Source organism: Patella vulgata, chromosome 2, assembly GCF_932274485.2.
Source record: "Patella vulgata chromosome 2, xgPatVulg1.2, whole genome shotgun sequence".
NCBI classification, from domain to species: domain Eukaryota; kingdom Metazoa; phylum Mollusca; class Gastropoda; family Patellidae; genus Patella; species Patella vulgata.
Genome location: NC_065880.2, coordinates 55060138 through 55084318, shown reverse-complemented (window position 1 = coordinate 55084318; position 24181 = coordinate 55060138). Strand labels below are relative to the sequence as shown.

At 35.5% G+C, this 24181-nt stretch overlaps 1 protein-coding gene across 1 annotated transcript in view; it reads right to left on the bottom strand.

Annotated features, from left to right (window-relative positions):
- The window catches only part of LOC130010729 (E3 ubiquitin-protein ligase rnf213-alpha-like), a 368341-nt gene that overhangs the window by 164061 nt on the left and 180099 nt on the right, over window positions 1–24181 (bottom strand). Inside the window, exons 41-45 of the mRNA XM_056098708.1 lie at window positions 22617–22793; window positions 13698–13812; window positions 12226–12417; window positions 7184–7299; window positions 6527–6722 (exon numbers count right to left, since the gene is read on the bottom strand). Coding sequence (XP_055954683.1) covers window positions 6527–6722; window positions 7184–7299; window positions 12226–12417; window positions 13698–13812; window positions 22617–22793 — 796 coding nt within the window. The remainder of the gene's footprint in view (window positions 1–6526; window positions 6723–7183; window positions 7300–12225; window positions 12418–13697; window positions 13813–22616; window positions 22794–24181) is intronic.

Genomic DNA, 24181 nt, shown 5'->3' with positions numbered 1-24181 from the left:
TTACTAGCTTTATTTCTTCATTGACAATGAATAATATTCTCTTTTCTATTTCCAGTATTATAATATAAGGGTGGTCTAATTAAAGGATATACACGTGAAAGACCTGATTTAAATGTACTTAAAGTTTGTGACTTTTTAATATGTTCTGGTAGATTGTTCCAAAGTTTAATTGTACAGGGAAAGAAGCTATTAAAATACGAATTGGTTTTACAAAATGGTGGATTGAGGTTCTGATTTTCATTACGAAGGTTATAATTGGAAGCTAATGGTTTAAATTTGTTAAAGACTTCAGACAGATAGCTGGGGCATAGATTATTTTTTATTTTATATAGATATATTAATTTGTGTTTTGTTCTGCGATTGGATAGTGATTCCCATCCCAGTTCATTGTATAAATTGTTTTTAAATGAATTTCTTCTAAGGCCAGTTATTATTCTACCCGCTTCAATTTGGACACTTTCTAGTAGGTCAGAATCTTTCATTGAGCAGTTATCCCATACAATATCAGCATATTCTAAAATAGGGCGAATAAAAGCAAGATATATTTTATTAAGTGAAATTCTATTAATTTTATATTTCAGTACACGCAAAATATTTAGACGACCGCAAGCTTTCTGGTATATATTTGAAATATGATTTGACCATAATGCATTAGACTGAAATGTCAATCCCAAATGACAATGAGTATTTACATTTTCAACTTTTGTATTTTCGAAGGTAACGTCTGGATGAATTGTATTTTTCCTAGTAAAAATAATATTTTTGGTTTTATTTAGGTTAAAAGTTACACACCACTGTTTAGCCCACGATGAGATAATATCAAGATCTTTATTTATAGTGTTTGCGCTACTTAGAGGATCTTTATGAATAATGGTAAAAAGTGAAGTATCATCGGCGAATAGCCTTATGTTGTTAGTTATATTATCAGAGATATCATTTAAATAAATTAAAAATAAAAACGGACCAAGTACGCTTCCTTGGGGAACTCCAGAATCGGTATGCAAATAATTTGATTTAAAGCCTTCTAAAACTACACATTGTTGTCTATTACTTAAATAGTGTTCAATCCATTTACATAGTATTTGATTAATTCCATATTGTTTTAATTTAGACAATAAACCCATATGCCAAACTTTATCAAACGCTTTTGATACATCACAAAATATAAATCGAATTTGCTTTCCTATATCAAGATTACTTATTATAACATCATAAATTTCTAAAAGTTGATTTATTGTGGAATCGTTTGGTTGAAAACCAGACTGATACTTATATAGCAGTTTATTTTCTTTAATAAAATTATAAAGATTTTTGAATAAGATTTTCTCTAGTATTTTACATAATGAGCATGTTAATGAAATTGGTCTATAGTTGTCAGGGAACTGCGGATCACCTTTTCCTTTATACGCTGCAATGATATGAGAAGTCTTCCAAATATCAGGTAATAATTGGTGTTCTAATGAAAGATTAAAAAACTTAGTGACAGAGTTATCTTTTTTAGCACAGCTGGGCTGATGTTATCGGGACCAGAAGGCTTTGAACAGTTAAGAATTAGTAGCTGGTCTCTTACCTCTTGTTCACTTACAATAAATTGATGTAATTCGTTGTTACTACGAGAAGCAAAATTTGGGAGGTCAGGTACACCATTTAATTTTGAAATCGAGGCAAAATAGGAGTTCAGGATATTTGCCTTATCAAGTGGCAAATGTTATTAAATGGACGCGGAATCAACCAAATCCAGCAATCCGAACTCAATCAAAATTACGGTGTAAAGGTGATATATTCAAACGTTTTTTTAAATCAGGTAATAATTGTGACCTCCAGAGGTATCACAAGCTAAAAACATGATCTTTCGTATAATCAGAGGGAATAATTCAGGAAGTTATCATCCGATACGCGCTAATATCGAAAGGAATCAATATCTTTGGGTTATAACCATGTATTTCAAGTTTCATCAAAATCGGATCAAAATTGTGACCTCTAGAGGGTCCACAACTTTGATATACCAGATGTTATACACTATTTGCGTATGAGGGGCTGCCATTTTGTCCAATAGTTTTAGTTCGATTTTCGTGAAATTCGAACTCAGCCAAAATTACGGTTTAACGGTGATATATTTGAACGTTTTTTTATAAATCGGATAATAATTCTGACCTCTAGAGGAACGTGAAGCTAACAACGTGATTTTTCATACAATCAGGGGCAATAATTCAGGAAGTTACGATCCGATATGCGCAAATATCAAGAGGAACCAAGATCTTTGGGTTATAAACTTACATTTCAAGTTGCATCAAAATCAGAAGAAAATTGTGACCTCTATATGGTCCACAACATTGATATACCATATTTTTATGCAATTTGAGTACAATGGGTGGCCATTTTGTCTGTCAATTTTGGTCTGATTTTTATGAAATTCGAACTGTACCATCCTTAGGGTGTAAGGGTGATACATTCAAACCTTTATTTAAATCAGATAAAAATTATGACCTCTATAGGGTCCACAAGCTAAAAACGCGATTTTTTGTACAATCAGGGGCCATAATTCAGGAAGTTACGGTCCGATATGCGCGAATATCGAAAGGAACCAAGATCTTTGTGTTATAAACTTACATTTCAAGTTTCATCAAAGTCAGAAGAAAATTGTGACTTCTAAAGAGCCCACAACCTTGATTATGTCATATTTTTACGCTATTTGAGTACGAGGGGCGGCCATTTTGTCTGTCAGTTTTGGTCTGATTTTTACGAAATTCAAACTAAACCATCCTTAGGGTGTAACCGTGATATATTCAAACGGTTTTATATTTTTAAAACGTTTTTTTAAATCGGATAAAAATTATGACCTCTATATAGGGTCCACAAGCTAAAAACGCGATTTTTTGTATAATCAGGGGCCATAATTCTGGAAGTTACGGTCTGATATGCGCGAATATCGACAGGAACGAAGATCTTTGGGTTATAAACTTATTCGAAATTTCAAGATTTTCCAGTGCTATCGTCCCAGAAAAGACCCATGATTTCCAAAAATGTCATTTGTTTGAAAATAGGTGAAGAATTGATGAAACAACAGCCGTTTTTTAAATTTTTGTGACAATACCAAATTCGGCCACTTCCGGTCTGTGCAGAAGTTTTAAAAATAGTTTATGGAGTAACAACCACATGGTTTCCCGATAGAAAATTAGATCCCAGATCGGTATCTTTTTCCTACAGGGACAGAGAAATAAGGGTCCGTAGTAAATAATAATAATAATAATAATTTTAGTAATCACAATAGCCTTTCAACGAAAGTCTGAAAGCCTAATAATTTTAGTAATCACAATAGAATAATAATAAGAAAAATCTTAAAGAAAACAATAGTATTTCACACAAGCTATGCAGTGTGAAACCCTAATTATTTGACATATTAAGTATCGGACACACGAAAACACTATTTAATTTTTCAATTACAGCCTTAATCTGGTTGATTGGCTGGTGACGTTACAGGGACCACACATAGAATATACACTATTATGATCATATCAATATCTATACACACCACCATTTGACGTCAGCGCATGGCGGCAGTGACAAAATGGTAATGGACGAAAGTAATGTAAATGTTGGAAACAAGTGGCTATGATATCGTTTTGTGGGAGTATTTATGCAAATCAAAATGACTAGATTGAAGAAAAAACATATCTCAGTGAATCGACAGAGGTTTGATTGCCTGACATTACGAATTGTTGAAAAAAAAAACGAGCCGAAGCAAGAGCAGGTAAAATCGAGTCTTCAACAGGCATTGCATTCCTGTTCTTTTTTTATTATATATTGTCTGGTTGGACATGGTGTATGCATATACCGGTATATACGGATAGAAGGTCAAGCTCCTGTGGTTCAACCAACAGACTGACTGACCTAATCATTATCCCATTATAATTATCTACCACAGGCACTTGAAGGGATTAAAATAAAACTTCTTACTACTGCTTGGCTATATATTATAGTATATAAGAAGGTATTTCTTACTCGAAATTTTCCTAGGAACTGTGTGATCCAGACTGCACCTGCGGTGCGGCCTCGCTTCGTAGGCTCGATCATTTACCGACCAAATTTCGAGTAACAGATAGGTTTATAAGGGACTGGGTGATACAGACTGCTACAAACAAATCTTATTTCCGGCCTGATGAAGACGAATTTCGACAAGTGACAGCGCTTCATGTTTGATTTGTAATTAATAATGCTGTTAAATGCCCAATTTAATTACATCGGAAGCTGAATAATGATCAAATAAGGTCTCGTTGGCAATAATAACGACGGGTAGTGTTAGAAATAGTGAGTATTGCGAGATGTTAGCAGACGTAATGCCTTGAAGACGTGAAAACAAAGATGGCGGCTGAAATACCTTCTTATATACTATAATATATAGTCAAGCAGTAGTAAGAAGTTTTATTTTAATCCCTTCAAGTGCCTGTGTTATCTACATACAAGCAGCTATAATCACTATACGTCAAGGCATTTTTATGAGTTGCCTTTCTCAACTTGAATTATTATAGATAGCATACTTTTGACTGGAATATTTTAGAGTGAATTCTAAAATGCCGCATTATCATAAAGATAGGTTGCAAGGCAACAAAACATACGCCCACAGCAGCTAAATCGTCCGGGCAGTCAACAAGAGTTATCACATATTTTTACTTTTTTCGGTAATGAAACACACTAAAATCTGATTAAGAGTAACAACTCATTAAGTAATTATCAGAAAATCATTAGAATTTGCTTGGATTTTATTAATATCATGGATTTAGCTGTTTAAATTATCAAATTTCATTGAAAATCAAAATACTTGTTCGTCTGAAGACCTTAAACTCTGTGTTTCATAGTAAGCAGCACCGTAGGCGATGAGTTCCATGCGACAGAGAGATCGTGTGAAAGTGCCACTGCAGATAGGAATTTCTGTATGGAGTCTTAAAAGACATAGTTTCAATATGTAAAAAAGTTAAAGCTGTTAATAGGCAGCGATTCGTATGGATATATGTGTGTATATGTACGGAATATTTTGTTGTCGGTGAATGGAAAATGGTTAAAATATTGTGCAATGACAAATTGGCTGTCAGACGTGGCAAATCTTACAAAATAAGATGGTTACAGATAAACATTATTGTGTGACGGCACAGAACTCAAGTATAACCAGCAGTCACAGGTGTGTCAGTATCATCACGTTCACGCTTGGTAAAGGACTGGACAGTAGATAGATATCCCAACGGAGAAACCACAAGGTAATCACGTAGATTAAGTAGGCACATGCGACATATTTTTTTATGACTTACGTGTCGATGATTGGGCGGGCATTATGCTTTTTTTTTTGGGTGCAGGAGGGGCCTGAGAAATAACTTATTCTATTTGTATTGTCTAAAACTAATTCTAAATAGGATCTAAAATTAAAATAAATTACAAATCAAATTATCCTGTAGGTAATTGTTTTATTTAATCGGGGGATTAGTACACATCACAGTGTGTATAGGTAATTAAGGAATAACCATTCCTAATATGCATTCGGTCACTGTGACATCACTGGATTAAGAGTGTTTCAACAACTGGCAAATTTGTTTTTACGGGAGGTCTATATTTGCGACTTTGAGTGAAGATAGCTCAATTAATATTATTCAGATTGGTGTGAACTTGCCACTGGTTATACGTACATATAAAATTGTTTTCTCACTTGAAGTGCTCTTTATCATTTCTGAGAACCCCCTACAGATATCACAGAATTCCATCCACAGAAAATTATGTGATACTTTTTTTTTGTTACACATGTGCTTTTATGATATAGTATAAAGATTTCTAGGATTTTCTTCAGGAAAAGGTATGAATATTATAAAATACATATCAAAAATAGGCACTAGTATTAATGTGGGTAATAAATTTACAGAATTTATACCAGGAGATTTGAGGCAGTTTTGGTGATGGGCAAAATGACTGATGCATCAATGCAAACATTACTGTTTTCTTTCGATGCATGGATGCATAAAATTTTACCTTAAAGGTGCTAAATCGCTATTCTTTGGCACCTAGAAATGGACACAAATGAGTCGCAACTCATATAATAATGTATTAAGAAAGTATATAAACTGATTTACATTCAATCATTCCTGTTTTTATTTGTAATTTCTAATCAGTTATGTTCGGTGAAAAACTCGAAGAGTCACAACTGAATGGCAGTCTTTGGCATCTGGTTATTCCAGTCTACACCAGTAGTATTCTCCTGTGGGGTATGTTTAGCCTTGTTCATTGAGTCGCTTCATTACAAATGGCGCTCGAAAGCATCTTAAAATGTTCATTTTTACCTATATATTGGATATCAGAAACCCATCTTTTCCCAGTAAGATAACAACATCAATGCTGATTTAAATTGACCAATAAGTCGTGTTTGCAAAGTCGAAGACTTTGGATAATATTGAGCTAGCAACTTGGTTCCTTTAATTTCAGCACTACTATTTTGTGTAAATATGAGGTCGCCTGTAAGTTTATACAGGAACTCTGTTGTTCTTACCTGGTATCCAGAAAATCGTTGTTGACTTATTCTATCTAGTTGTATAATAAATATCACATGAAAATTAACTAGATCATTTGATAAGTTGTCATCAACACAATACTGAGCACTTTTAACTAAGCTTGTGTTTCCACCCTGAGAATCACTTTGAATGATCAAAACTCTAGTCCTATCTTCAGGTTTCTGACTAAATGATCTACAAAAAAAGCCCCCAAAACAAAGTATATAAAATACAATAAATTCATTATTTAAATTATTCTCTTTCATATTGGTTTGAAATTGTCTGAACTTGTATACAAATATCTGTTTACAAATCTCAGCATTCCTGATAATTACACAGAGAGAGATGGGGTTTAACGCCCACTCAACACACAAACTAGGTCTTTTCGGGACTAACACATTGTTCAATTTTAATTCAACAATTTGCTTGTGCATAGGGGTCTTTAGCAATGGGAGGAAACCAGAGGACCCGGAGAAACCCCACGAGGTTGGACAGCCGACCTTACTCCTTGCCACATACATCAGGGAATCAAAACCACGCCAGTTGACTCAATGACAGACCTTATGATACAACGTACACACACTAACCATTTGGTCATCTCCCCCCCCCACCCCCCCAAAAAATAGAACAAGTGTTAAATTTTAAAAATGAAATACCTTAATTCTTTACAAAACTGTTGCTCTGTATCAAAGGATTGTAAATGAAGTAGACAAATATCATGATTAAAACCTCTTCGTTCATCTTCTGTTAGTAATGTGGAATGAGTAGTGATCTGAATAATGAGCAAGCCAACAGTAAGGCTGATGTCTCCCATCAAAATCCCAAAATAAATAGATGACAAATATTGATTAATTGCACACTTATCTCTTTCAAAAGTATTGAGCAATCAAACTGATTATCTATTCTTAGTCTATATAAAGCATAAATGTTCACGATTAAACTCGGTCCAGATTTTGAAGTACTATACATTACGTTTTATCACTCTCCATCAGTTAGAATCAAAGTTTTCTTGTCCTGAAGCATAGACCAATGAAATTTCTTAACTCTACTTAGCTTTAGTGCGAAACATTAATCACTGAACTAGTCACGACATTCACCTAATTAACACCTACACCAAGTTTAAACATTCTACCTCAATTAAAACCAGAATTGATATGTTTCAAAAACTTGACAAATCAAATTGCTTATAACTACTTGGGCTAAGCCAACAGTGAGGCTGATGTCCCCCGCTGAAATCCCGAAATAAATAAATGACACATATTAATTAATTGCACGTTTACCTTTTTCAAAAGTATCGAGCAATCAAACTGATTATCAACTATACACTAAGTTTCATCACTCTCTATCAGATAGAATCAAAGTTAAAGAAATTGCTTGGCTCTGCTTAGCTTTAGCGGGAAATGTTAATCATTGAACTCAGTCAAGACATTCACCAAAATAACATTAACATCAAGTTTAAACATTCTACCTCAATTAAAAGCAGAGTTGTTATGTCCCAAAGTCTTGACCAATCAAATTTCTTATCGCTCCTTAGCCTAAGCTCTCACTTAATCATAACCAAGTCTGAACATTCTACCTCAATTAGGAGAGGCATTGTGTTTCAAAGTCTCGACCAATCAAACTGCTTATCGCTCTGCTTACCCTCAGCAGAAAATGTTCACTATACACCAAGTTTCATCACTCTCACTTAATCAGAACTAAAGTTTTTGTGTCCCAAAGCATCATTGGCATCAACCAATCAAATTGCTTATCTCTGCTTACCCTAAGCAGAAAATGCTCATCCTCGAACTCCATCAAGGCATCAACCTAATAAACACCTACACCAAGTTTGAACATTCTAGCTCAATTAGAAGGAGAGTTATTGAGTCCCAAAGTCTTGACCAATTAAATTGCTTATTGCTCTGCTTACCCTGAGCAGAAAATGTTCATTAACAAACTTACTCAATGTATTGATGTAATGAAACTACACACCAAGTTTGATCACTCTCACTTAATCAAAACTAAAGTTATTGTGTCCCAAAGCATCTGCCCCATGCTAACTAGACCGGATGCTCAGTGCAGTGGGGGTGGGGGGGTGTCCATCAAATGGGCACAAAACCAGACCCAACTTTTCTAGAGTATATTTTGCGTAGAATACGATGCCAAGTGGTAATCAGTCCCCCCTTGGGGCATTTTCTAGATATTCGGGGCCAAAAATCAAACTGAGTTCATTTGCACTGAAAGTGAATGTGCAGTCATTCTTGTATTCTGAAAAGAAGCTGAAAATGATCGAAAGTAATCACACTTTCAATAAAGATAGGTTGCCAGGCAACGAAACATACGCTCACAGCAGCTATATCGTCCGGGCAGTCAACAAGAGTTGTCACATATTTTTACTTTTTTCGGTAATGAATCATTTATAATACATTAAAATCTGATTAAGAGTAACAACTCATTAAGTAATTATCAGAAAACCATTAGAATTTGTTTGGTTTTTATAAAGTTCTGCCCGATGCTAACGTTTAGTATACAAAATTTTTAACATCATGGATTTAGCTGTTCAAGTCATAAAGATTCTTAAAAATCAATATACTTGTTCGTCTCAAGATCTTAAACACTGTGTATAAATTTAAAGTCAATCGGATATTAACTTTAGCCTCTAGAACGTCCACAAGATTTTTCAAAGTTATCAAGGGCCATAACTCTGGCAAAAATTATCGGAAATCGCTGAAAATCACTAGGCTTCTTCATCTCATGGTCGTCAACACTGTGTATAAATTTAAAGTCAATCGGATATTAACTTTAGCCTCTAGAGCGTCCACAAGTATTTTCAAAGTGATCAAGGGCCATAACTCTGGCAGTAATTATCGGAAATCGCTAAAAATCAATAGGCTTCTTCGTCTCATGACCTTAAACACTGTGTATACATTTAAAGTCAATCAGATATTAACTTTAGCCTCTAGAGCATTCACAAGATTTTTCAAAGTGATCAAGGGTCATCAATAGGCTACTTTGACTCATGACCTTATACCCAGTGTATAAATTTAAAGTCAATCAAATATTAACTTTGACCTCTAAAGCGTCCACAAGATTTTTTGAAGTGATCAAGGGCCATAACTCCGACAATAATTATCGAACATCGCTGAAAATCAATAAGATTCTTCGTCTCATAACCCTAAACATTGGGTATAAATTTAAAGTCAATTGGATATTAACTTTAGCCTATAGAGTGTCCACAAGCAATTGTGAACGCCGGACCGATGGACGGACGGGGGCGACAACAATATACGACCACATTTCAATGTGGGCGTATAAAAATGTAAACTTGCTAAATTCACCTTTGCAAGAGATGGATAGAGAACAAGATAAAAACACAATTTTCCATACAATCAGGGGCCATAATTCAGGAAGTTATGGTCCAATATGCACGAATATTGAAAGGAACCAAGACCATTGGGTCATAAACCTACATATTAAGTTTTATCAAAATCAGAAGAAAATTGTGACCTCTAGAGGGTCCACAACCTTGATATACCATATTTTTTATGCTTTTTGAGTACGAGCGACGGCCATTTTGTCTGTCAGTTTTTGGTCGCCTATAGGGTCCACAAGCTAAAAATGCGATTTTTCATACAATCAGGGGTCATAATTCAGGAAGTTACGGTCCAATATGAGCGAATATCGAAAGGCACCAAGATCTTTGGATTATAAACTTACATTTCAAGTTTCATCAAAATCAGAAGAAAATTGTTACCCCTAGAGGGTCTACAACCTTGATATACCATATTTTTACGCTATTCGAGAACGAGGGACAGCCATTTTGTCTGTCAGTTTTGGGACGATTTTCACGAAATTCGAACTCAAGGGTGTAACTGTGATATACTAAAATGGTTTTTTAAATAGGAGAAAAATTATGATCTCTATAGGGTCCACAAGCTAAAAACATGATATTTCGTACAATCAGGGGCTATGATTCAGGAAGTTACGATCCGATATGCGCAAATATCGAAAGGTACCGAGATCTTAGGGTTATAAACTAAAATTTCAAGTTTCAACAAAATCGGATAAAAATTGTGACCTCTATAGGGTCCACAAGCTAAAAACGTGACTTTTCTTACAATCAGGGGCCACAATCCATGATGTTTCAGTCAGATACATACCAATATCGAAAGCAATCCAGATCTTTTGAAGATAAGCCTATATTTCAAGTTTCGTCAAAATTGGATAAGAATTGTGACCTGTAGAGTGTCCACAAACAATTGTGGACGGATGGACAGCTGTCTGGATGGACAGGGGCGACGGCAATATACGTCCAAATGAAAATGTGGGCGTATAAAAACTAAAGCGAAACCTGTTCTAATTAATAATAGGAACATATAAAATTTATCTTTAAGGGGTCTTAGGACCAAACTTTTACTTTGGTATGTCGAAAATGATCTTGCATAACAGAACCAACACACTTTGAAACCTGTTTTAAAAATACGTAAAAACTGTCAATTCGAAATCTATCCGATTTATTTTCACAACGATTGTTATACATAATGATACTAGTTATCTGAAAGATATGTTGCCAGGCAACAAAACATACGCCCACAGCAGCTAAATCATCCGGGCAGTCAACAAGAGTTGTCGCATATTTTTACTTTCTTTCGGTGATCAAAATTCATTGAAAATCAATATACTTGTTTGTCTCAAGACCTTAAACACTGTATAAATTTAAAGTCAATCGTATATTAACTTTGTCCTCTAGAGCATCCATAAAATATTTTGAAGTGATAAGGGCAGTAATTATCGGAAATTTCTGAAAATCAATAGGCTTCTTCGTCTCATGACCTTAAACACCGTGTATAAATTTAAAGTCAATCGGATATTAACTTTAGCCTCTAGAGCGTCCAAAAATACTTTTCAAAGTGATCAAGGGCCATAAATCTGGCAGTATTTATTGGAAATTGCTGAAAATCGATAGGCTTCTTCATCTCATGACCTTAAACACTGTGTATAAATTTAAAGTCAATCGGATAATAACTTTGACCTCTAGAGCGTCCACAAGATTTTTTGAAGTGATCAAGGGCAGTAAATATCGAAAATTGATGAAAATCAATAGGCTTCTTTGTCTCATGACCTTAAACACTATGTATAAATTTAAAGTCAATCGGATATTAACTTTAGCCTCTAGAGCGTCCAAAAGCAATTGTGGATGCCGGACCGATGGATGGGGGCGACGACAATATACAACCACATTTCAATGTGGGCGTATAAAAATGGATAATCGAGACTATGTTTTTTATTGTACCGACTTTAGTAGTTTTTATGTCTTATTCATAATCCAATAGTATCAACAACGTAATGAACCAATTTTAGCTTAATATCTTGAAAAACTACAGTAAACACTTCAGTAAACTATTTAAAATGGACTGTTTACCAGAGTGGAAACCTATATATTCGTCTCCAGTTTAACCAGTAGTGGAATGATAAGAGGCCAAGAGTGCGTATGCGCTCACCAGTAGATTGGTTTAGCATATCTCTACATCTATGAACTATGAGAAAATCTCTACATTTACCTAAAGCAACTTTATTTTACTCACATTTGGAATAAATGTAAATAAGCACAACCTAAACAACTTATCTACCAGGGTATGGCATAAGCCACATGGTCTGTTGAACCCATTAAAAGAAAACCATGATGCTAACTGGACAAATTAAGACTTTTCAGACAAACCTGAGCAAACAGAGGTGTTTTTCTATTTGTAAGGTTTATATTTAGATATGCAAATATATCTGTATGTTGTTGTTGTTCAAAGTAATTATTAACTAAAAACTCCTTCTCTGCCGATAGTTGACTGTTTTCAATCTGTACTATTATTTCTGGAGTACAACACCATAGTAATGCTTTCTTGCACTCAATGAATTTCTGAAGAATAAAAGCATTAAACGTAATAATCTTTGCAATACTCATTTGCTCTGTATAGGATTTTTTTTATTAACATGCTGTTGCCATGTAAGATTCACCCACATTTTCCAAGAGATAGACAGAGATATAAGCGATTTTTTTCATACAATCAGGGGCCATAATCCAGGAAGTAATGTTCCAAATATGTGCAAATATCGAGATCTGGGATATAAACAAATGTTAACGGATGTCCGGAAGGACAGAGGCAACAATAATATATGTTGTCCACATGAAAATGTTGACTTATAAAAATTATAACACGAAGCATTCTAATTTAAAATATAAGTTATTTTTGCACCATGTATTTGGCTCACTTCATTAAGATGATGTGAGGTAAAGAGAGAGAGAGAAATGGGGTTTAACGTCCACTCGACACAAACTAGGTCATTTCGGGACTAACATATGGTTTAATTTTATTTCAATAATTCTCTTGCACATAGGGGTTATTAGCAGTGTGAGGAAACTGGAGGACCCGGAGAAAACCCACGAGGTTGGACAGGCGACCCGACTCCTTGTCACGTACAACCGGGGATTCGAAACCACGCCAGTCGACTCAATGACAGACTTTATGATACAGCGCGCACACGCTAACCATTCAGCCATCCACCCCCGCATGTGAGGTAAAACAACTGAAATATGTTGATCTAATTTTAATTAGAGTGCTTAACCAGTAAACAACTAAAGAGGTAAAATTTTCAGAAATCTTTTATTTGAGGGAGAGAGAGAGAGAGATGGGTTTGACGTCCACTCCACACAAACTAGGTCATTTCAGAACTAACATATGGTTCAATTTTATTTCATTAATTTGCATGCGCGTTGGGGTCTTAAGCAGTGGGAGGAAACCAGAGGACCTGGAGAAAAACCACGAGGTTGGACAGGTGACCCTACTCCTTGCCACGTGCAACCGGAAAATCGAAACCATGTCAGTTGACTCAATGACAGACCTTATGATACAGCACACACATGCTAACCATTCATCCATCCAACGCCCCCTACAGACAGACAGATGAACTCATTTTAATTCCGGCTTTTTTTTTTTCGAAAGGCGGGGGACAAAAATTATCATCATCAAACTAAGTCAAGGTATTAATATAATGAATTTATACTCAAAGTGCCAACATATACAATTTTCTTTTCTATTAGTGTCTATCAACTATCATTTTCAGAATTTTGACCTTTGGGAAGACTGTTTTTATTAACTCTGGTGAAATTATATGGGAACTATAAAGTGGTCTGCATACCATTCCTTCTGTAGCATCATCTGTCCAAACTTTCATCACAATAGCAGCAGCAGCATCAGAATGATAACCCATAAAAGCATCTTCAACACTTACTTTATGTTGTTTACCAGCGTAACTATGAAAGAGCATACAACATTATTTTTTGTTATACATGTATTTGGAATAAAATAGGTTGCCAGGCAAGGCAACATAACCTAACTAACAGCAGTTTCCTTTGTGCTGTAATAAGACCATATTCATCTCACGATTTTACCCCCCATCTTTTCAATGTACACAATGTTTGGAGATTGGTAGCTATACTGTAAATAATAATGATCCAAAACTGGTCAAGAGTGAGTACACTCTTTAGATTGAGTACAAAAGGTTATTTACATTTTAATCAACAATCATAAGTCAGGAGCAATAACTCTGGAAGTACTTTTCTCAAATAAGCAAGCCATTAATTCTGTAGAGTAAGTATGAGTATGATAATTTAAGTTCATTAACAATTGTGTTAAGTCATGGGGAACAACTTTGGATCTACTTTTAACAATATATAGTCAGGGCGCTTAGGTAAAAAAATCATTCACTTTTGACAAAAGCATGCAAATTGGCATACAGGTAGTTTTTGATCTCCTCTTCCGAATAATAGTGGGTCACATGCGATCTGACCTCATTTTCACTACCATATTGTGATGTCAAAACGGGCACCTCATATATATGGGATTTGGGCTATTTCAGCTTTACGATATTATAAAAGAATAATCTAAGTGTTGAAATCTATGTATTAGCTCCCACTGAATTCGCCAGACCCGTGCTAGAAAAATGAGTCGGAATGTGCAAAGACTAATAATGAGCAAGTGAAAATATTGATTTTAATCGAAATTGAGATTTTCACAAAAATAAGCCTCTCTCTCTCTATATATATATACTATCTATCGACCCAAAAGATCAAAATACCAATAAAACATTTTAAAACACCTTTATTTGGACACTTTGTCAGAGTACCGTATTTTCAAATCTTTCTTTTTTCTTAAAATTCTTAGCAAAATTAGATGTTTTTCAACGCATGCAGTGGGACGACAGCTCAATCTCCTTATGTAATGTCTAAAATTAAGAAATCTTTCACTTGCTTTTTCTCAAATCTACCTTTTCTGACTTGGGCAACTTCAAACAGATATAGTTCAGTCAATTCATACCAACTATACATCATTTTGAAGGTATTGAGGTGGAGAATGTGAAAATGACAATAACTCAATTTTCATAATTTCCTCATTGCAACTCAATTTGCCAGCACAGGTCACATATTTTCAAGTTTAGTTACTGAAAACACACAATTCAATTTTTTGTAATTAGCTGTATGTCAACTTCAACTATTCATTTTTACTTGTGATGCTTTTATATATTACTCTGAACTAATACAGAGGTAATAACAACCAGAGTGGATACAAATGTTCATGGAATGTATACTGGAGTTCTATAAGCTTGGCCTCCTTCATATTCATATACAGAGATTAGATTCAATTTTCATGCTTTTGTTAAAAAGTGAATTGTTCTGTGAAAATATCGACCCAAGAGTCTTGACTACTAGCCAACCAACAATTTGATCTGAATGGTAACTGTAGAGAGAGTAAGTTAATGTATGTTTATTATCAATCAGATAATACTAAGTGCAGAAGGGCTGCACCACACACAATTACACAAAACAAATCTACGGACAAGACACAATACGCAGAAATCACAAACAACCCAACATATCAGATTAAACGAATGGATCCGGGGGCTAGCCGAAAGCGTCCACTGCTCTGTACACTCCCGGGCCTGTAGTGATACAGACTTCACTCAAAATTGAAAACAATGAGGAATACATCCCCAAAACATTGCATAAAACTAGTACGAGTCATGATCTGCTATATGCCACATGAAATATGAATATAAGAATATTGACGGAAAAAAATTAACCTATACAAGTAACCATATCGGCGAAATGTATAAAAACAGTGGCTGCCAGACAGGATACGCCCACATTTTGCACGAGATGGATAGAGAACAAGCTAAAAACATAAGAGCATGGCTAACGCTGCAATATACGTCCAGATTCCTGCTTTGATTGATATGGTACTTTTTAAAATGAAATATCAAATGGCTGTAATATGACATGAGGCAACGAAGGCTAGGCATTGGGTTTGTTTTGCCAAATTTACAGACAAAATATTAACAAAAAAGTGTGTCTGACATGGCCCCAGGGGTCGGGGCATTCACCAAAATCAATTGTTGATGCCCTTAGGCTATAAGGAATACATATGCCAAGTACCAAGTTGATCCATTTAGAATTGCGGCCTGTAAACGATAAACACAAAAATTGGACGTGGTTCTTCCCCTGGGGGTCTGGACATGCAGTTGTTGTCCTTAGGCTATAAGGAATACATATCCCAAGTTCAAAGTGGACCCATTAAGAACCGTGGCGTGTAGGCAACACACAGAAACATGAAGAAAAAATGGGTGTGCCTCTGCCCCTGGGGGTTGGGCAATCACCAAAAACAATAGGGGTCATCCTTAGGGAATAAGGAATAGGTATGTGAAGTTTCAAAACGATCTGTTAAGAATTACGGCCTGTAGGCAAAACACAAGACACACAAACATTGGGTTGGCTCTGTCCCAGGGGGTCGGGCATGCACCCAAAAAAATAGAGGTCAGTCATAGGGGTATAAGGAATAAGTATAAAAAAGTTTTCAAGACGAGCGATTAAGAATTGCAGGCTGTAAGTGACACACAGACACACAAAAAGAAAATGAGCGTGGCTCTGCCCCTGGGAGGTGGGCATTCCCAACAAACAATAGGGATGTTCCTTAGGATAGAAAGAATAAGTATGCAAAGTTTCAAGGTTATACGTTAAGAAATGCGGTCTGTATATGACAAACAAATAAATACAAGAAATGGGTGTGGTTCTGCCACCGGGGGTCGGGCATGCACCAAAAACAATAGGGATAATCCTTAGGGTATAAGGAATTCATAAGAAAAATTTTCAAGACGATCAATTAAGAATTGTGGCCTGTAGGCGGCACACAAAAAGAAAATGGGCGCGGCTCTGCCCCTGGGGATTGGGCATGCACCCCAAACTATAGGGAAGTTTCTTAGGGCACAAAGAATAAGTATGCAAAGTTTCAAGATGATATGTTAAGAAATGCAGCCTGTAGACAAACAAATACAAAAAACGTGCGTGGCTCTGCCCCTGGGGGTCGGGCATGCAAAAAGATAGGTTGCCAGGCAACAAAACATACACCCACAGCAGCTATATTGTCCGGGCAGTCAACAAGAGTTGTTGCATATTTTTACTTTTTCGGTAATGAAGCATTTATAATACATTAAAATCTGATTAAGAGTAACAACTCACTAATTAATTATCAGAAAACCATTAGAATTTGTTTGGTTTTTATAAAGTTCTGTCCCATGCTAATGTTTAGTACCGGTATACAAAACTTTTAACATCATGGATTTAGCTGTTCAAGTCATAAAGATTCATTGAAAATCAATATACTTGTTCGTCTCAAGACCTTAAACTCTGTGTACCAATCTGAAGTCAATCGGATGATAACTTTAGCCTCTAGAGCGTCACAAGATTTTTTAAAGTGATCAAGGGCTATAACTTTGGCAGTAGTTATCCGAAATCGTTGAAAATCAATATGTTTCTTCATCTCATGACCTCAAACACTGTGGATAAATTTAAAGTCAATCAGGTATTAATTTTAGCCTCTACAGCTTCCACAAGATTTTTCAAAGTGATCAAGGGCCATAACTCTGGCAGTAATTATCGGAAATCGCTGAAAATCAATAGGCTTCTTTGTCTCATGACCTTAATAGTGGGGCGGTTAAGGAAGAATTTTTGGTAGAATCGTGCATTTTGGGTTAAAAGCATGAAACTTGGCATATAGATGGCACCAACCCTACTGATTATTTTGGGATGTGGATCCACCTCAGCAGCTCCCCCTGGTGGTCGTTACGGCCATCTTTTCCAAAATGGCTGCCTATTCATTGATATATATATAACAAGGGGTGTCACAATAAGACATTTTTTTACAAATCATTTCAGGCCAGCAATGACGTCATTTTTGTTTGGGGTTTGCCTGATTTCAAAAATGGCCGCCAAAATTTGAAGAACCAGCGGCTGCCAGGCAGGATACGCCCACATTTTCGAGAGATGGATAGAGAACAAGCGAACAAGAAAGTGATTTTTCCTACAATCAAGGGCCAAAATTCAGGAAATTACAATTCGATATGCGCATATATCGAAAGGAACTGAGATCTTTGTGTTATAAACTTACATTTCAAGTTTCAACAAAATCGGATAAAAATTGTGACCTCTATAGGGTCCACAACCTTGATATAAGTGATTTTTCCTACAATCAAGGGCCATAATTCAGGAAATTACAATTCGATATGCGCATATATCGAAAGGAACTGAGATCTTTTTGTTATAAACTTACATTTCAAGTTTCAACAAAATCGGATAAAAATTGTGACCTCTATAGGGTCCACAACCTTGATATTCATATTTTTACGCTATTTGAGAACGAACGGCGCCCATATCGGACCGTAACTTCCTGAATTATGGCCCCTGATTGTACGAAAAATCATGTTTTTAGCTTGTGGACCCATTAGAGGTCATAATTTTTATCCGATTTAAAAAACCGTATTATTATATTACCGTTCCACCCTAAGGACAGTTGAGTTTGAATTTTGTGAAAATTGACAGACAAAATGACCGCCGTTCGTTCTCAAATAGCGTAGAGCGTCCACAAATTTTTTCAAAGTGATCAAGGGCCACAACTCTGGCATTGATTAAGGGCCATAATTCTGGCAGTAATTATCGGAAATCGTTGAAAATCAATAGGTTTCTTCGTCTCATGACCTTAAACACTGTGTATAAATTTAATGTCAATCGGATATTAACTTTGGCCTCTAGAGCGTCCACAAATTTTTTCAAAGTGATCAAGGGCCACAACTCTGGCAGTAATTATCGTAAATTGCTGAAAATAAGTAGGCTTCTTCGTCTCATGACCTTAAACACTGTGTATAAATTTAAAGTCAATCGGATATTAACATTGGCCTTTAGAGCGTCCACAAGATTGTTTGAAATGATCAAGGGCCATAACTCTGGCAGTAATTATTGGTAATCGCTGAAAATCAATAGGCTTCTTCGTCTCATGACCTTATAAACACTGTGTATAAATTTAAAGTCAATCGGATATTAACTTTAGCGTATAGAGTGTCCACAAGCAATTGTGGATGCCGAACCGATCGACGGACGGACATATGGGGGCGACAACTATACGTCCACATTTCAATGTGGGCGTATAAAAATGACGGAAAAAGACGCGGGTAGTGGATAATCCGAGAATTTAATTAGGATTAGATATTTGTAATAAATAGTAAGTGATTTAAGACAACATTGTCTTATGTATGCAATGAATTCTCCTCTGACTTCTAAGAGAGGTAAGTCCCGTGAAGTAAACATGACCTGGTTTGATCAAATTTTTTTAGCAGGACATTCCTTCGCAATTACAATGTTTGAGAAGGATTTGAAGCAAAATTATGACAAATTAATTAGTTTGAATATGATTTTAGTCCATATATACCATTAAATCACCCAGTTTGTACGCGGGAACCCATCTTTAAGAATTGTAGGCGACACACAGACACACACACACAGGGCTGGACGTATAAAAGTTATGGTCCGAAATGCGTAAATATCAAAAGGGACTGAGATTTTTGGAATATAAAGATCAGGGACCTATTTCACGAAATTTTAACAAGATAAAATCCAAATTTTAGTAATTCGATTGGATAATATTAGATTGATTTTAGTGCTTAGCCAATCAAAATTGAAGTATCTACTAAAATTTGGATTTTATCGTTAGTTAAGATTTCGAGAAACAGGGCCCAGTTTTAAGTTTCATCAACATCGGATAAAAATCCATAACCTTTGTATTACATACTTATACACAATTTGCGTACAAAGAGCGTCCATTTTGTCAGGCAGTTTCATTTCGATTTTCCCGAAATTACAAATCAACCTTCATTATGGTGGTATGGTGATATATCTAAATGTTTTTTAAAATCGGAAAAGAAATTGTGACCTCTAGAGAATCCACAAGCTATAAATGCAATTTTTCGACCAATCAGGGGCCATAATCCAGGAAATTACATGCAGATATGTGTGATTATCAAAAGTAACCAAGATCTTTATGATAAAAACATATATTTAAAGTTTCATCCAAATCGGATAAAAACTGTGGCCTCTAGAGGGTCCACAACCTTGACATACCATATTTTTACACTATTTGCGTACAAGGGACGGCCATATTGTCCATCAGCTTTTGTCCGATTTTCACGAAATTTGAACTCAACAATTTTTTTTAAATCGGATACAAATTGTGACCTCTAGAGTGTCCACAAGCTCAACGTGCGATTTTTCGTACAATCAGGGCCCATAATCCATGAAGTTATGGTCAGACAATGTTTATCATAGAACTCCATCAAGGCATTTACCTACTTGGAAGTTTCAACTTGGAAGAAATGCTAGAAAATGGCTAACAATTAGCATTGTTGATTGTAAAACATTCTTGGTTCATTTTTGCTTGAACGATTGCTGAATACCATGGACACGTATTAGTCCGATAATACCTTGCTGACTTTTTCATTTCGGCACCAAAGAGTCTGGTGGATGCATACTGTCAATCAAAATTCCATAATGAGAATTGACACGTAAGATCAAAAGAAACCGATTGAAGACGCCCCTTTAACAACAATATGACTTTTATTGTTAATTGTCAGTAGTAATAATTACAAATTTTGAAAAGAGATGTTGATGTATTTGTGATTTTACATGTAGCTTCAGTCCATTCAATAACCTGTATTTATTACTCAAATGGTTTCTCAATTAGCAGAATGTCAAAATAAAGAAAATACAGTTACACTTACAATATGACTAACCTAATACCAATTTGTAACAGTAATTGTGATTACTTAGTTACGGTAAAACTCCTGTTTTTAGGAATGTGGATATGTGGGATTGTTTATCTTTTTTAAATCGGTACAGACTTGAAAGTTCGCGCATGCAGAGCGTCTTCTGAACAAACTGATGTTTAGTCATATTTGCAGTTGACATATTCTGTCAAAAATATTCCTTACACCGGTGATAATTATTTCTTTGTATTGTGCACAAACGTCATTCCTTAAATAGCCCCACGCCCCTTTAACAACTTATAAAGCATGATTTTTCTCTTAGGCAATTTATTCTACACTTTTTGATGTGCTTTATAACTATTGAAGAAGCTCGAATTCATAACAACTTATAAAGCATGATTTTTCTCTTAGGCAATTTATTCTACACTTTTTGATGTGCTTTAGAACTATTGAAGAAGCTCGAATTCATAAGATCTGGTTGTTAGATGTGTTTACTCTGTGTGCTCTGGCCCTAAGGCACATTTTGATAGGTGGCCTGAAAATACAGATATGTTGGGCTCATTGACAAAAGGAATTAAGTTAAATTTAGCAACAGAAAATTTATTACAAACAAATTCAGAACATTGACAGTTATGTATTTACTATAAGTAGCCTACATATTCCCATTCACTGCCTAGCTAGATTACAACTTTGGGTGCTTTTGTGACTGCAAATTCGTCAGTTTTTTTAAAGTCAATTTTATGAAGTAAATCACTTTCAATGCAGAGAAGTGCCAGTATACCAAGACATTTTTGACCCATTGTTGAAGGCAAGCATTTTTGTCACCACCTGATATCAAAAAAGTTTTACTTAATTATTTTGTTGCCTTGATTTTTGCCTGGCCCTAAGGCACGTGCCTTATTTGCCTTATGGTTAATCCAGCACTGTCTGTGTGTTGATGGATAAAACAATCAAAATTAATATTTGTGTCTGTGATAATTATTGGAAATGGAACGGTTTTTTTTAATTAGGATATTAGTGTCTATGGCATGAAAACGGTAAGCAGTTTGTATTTGGAATTTACAAGTTGAACGAGTGTCAAACCCGTTCAGAAGCAAACTCGTACACGGTTAAGGTAATACTCTTGACTCGTAAATAAATTGATTGGAATAAATCAGTTTTATTCCTTGGTTGTTTATATTGTTTTATTTACCTAATAATCAACTAGCTTGGCTCGCCATAACGACAGAGATTAGTTCTCCGATGTTTTTGTAATATAGAACAATAGTATTGTTTGCTGATTAGCGTTATGATTTTAGACAAAATGATTAGTAAAGTCTATCTTTGCCGTAATTCTTAACTATATACACTCTTAATACAGTAAATATGCAAAACAATTTGAACACAGTGTAATACATGTATAGTCCTATGCATACGTGTCCTTTAAAATGTTCTAGACATGTAGCTTTACATGACTAGTTGGAAATACAACCGCATATATATCGTGCAGAATATGTGAATACGCATGTTTTCACTATACAACGTGGACTAACGTGTCCGTATTATTAAGGAAAATATTCAACATTCATAACATCGTGGCAGTATATCGTTTTGACATCGATTGTTTATGACAAATAAATGCTGTTAATTTTGCGTGTAAAATTACACCGAGGCCTATTGTGTCACACGATAGCGACTGCTACACCGCGATAATCGTGTTTCGTCAAACCTTCGCAACGTTTGTATTGATACCTGCCGTCGTATGAATCCTGAAAAATAATATACTCAGCCAAATCAAAAACTTGACACTCGGGATCAGTAATACTAGAAACATAAAAGAGAATTTATATACATATCTTATCTCTATGGTAGCCTACTCTCATGGCAACATTTCAAGGTATTTTAATGTAATTACCATAATTGTCAGACCTTTTCTTTCATATTTTGATGAGAATCCAGTTGGATTTCATTATATTTGACAGAAAAAATACATACCTCATACAATTTGCTTTTGTAACCATTTTTTCAGCCCAGTTCTTCAATTGTTTTGCCATCTCAGCTTGATCGTCAGACATTATATTATTTAGGGTTAAGAAATGTTTTTCTAGACGATTTATCAATGGAATTGGAAATTTATTATAAACAACAGTCTTTTCTGCAACAACAATTAGCCTGAAAAAGACACCCTTTTTGAAAACAACACAACAAACTACCTTTTCCAAAGTTAAAACTTTGATTTAAACCAACATTTTGAGATTATCGCAGAGGCAATGCATGTCCCCTTATGACCATTACAAATTTACAATTCATCTATAAGAGGCAGATACTACAATACATTTTTGTGGATCAACACAACTACTGTATTTTTTAGTGAACTAGGCGCAGATAAGGCGCAGGGCGACTTTGGCAGAGGTGTTTCAGGAAACAATAAAAGTTCATTGTGTTAACACTGTCGTTTATGGTATATGGACAGGGATGTAGCCAGGATTTGCTGAGTGGTGGAAAAACTAGCTTCCGAGCGAAGCTCTATTTACGGCAAATATACAAATTTAAGAGGCAGATACTACAATACATTTTTGTGGATCAACACAACTACTGTATTTTTTAGTGAACTAGGCGCAGATAAGGCGCAGGGCGACTTTGGCAGAGGTGTTTCAGGAAACAATAAAAGTTCATTGTGTTAACACTGTCGTTTATGGTATATGGACAGGGATGTAGCCAGGATTTGCTGAGTGGTGGAAAAACTAGCTTCCGAGCAAAGCTCTATTTACGGCAAATATACAAATTTAAAGACCGTAGAACTGTAAAATGAATAGACCTACACAATTTTTAAATATAAATAAACACCAGCGGCTGCCAGGCAGGATACGCCCACATTTTCGAGAGATGGAGAGAGAACAAGCGAGCAAGAAAGTGATTTTTCCTACAATCAGGGCCATAATTCAGGAAATTACGGTCCGATATGCGCGAATATCGAAAGGAACCGAGATCTTTGGGTTATAGACTTACATTTCAAGTTTTAACAAAATCGGATAAAAATTGTGACCTCTATAGGGTCCACTACCTTGATATACCATTTTCTTACGCTATTTGAGAACGAACGGCGGCCATTTTGTCTGTCAATTTTGGGCCGATTTTCACGAAATTCGAATTGAGCCGTCCCTAGGGTGTAACGGTGATATAATAGAACGTTTTTTTAAATCGGATAAAAATTATGACTTCTATAGGGTCCACAAGCTAAAAACGTGATTTTTCGTACAATCAGGGGCCATAATTCAGGAAGTTACGGTCCGATATGCGCAAATATCGAAAGGAACTGAGATCTTTGGGTTATAAACTTACATTTCAAGTTTCAACAAAATCGGATAAAAATTGGGACCTCTATAGGGTCCACAAGCTAAAAACGTGATTTTTCGTACAAACAGGGGCCATAATCCATGAAGTTTCGATCCGATACATGCCAATATCGAAAGCAGCCGAGATCTTTTGGGGATAAACCTATATTTCAAGTTTCGTCGAAATCGGATAAGAATTGTGACCTGTAGAGAGTCCACAAACAA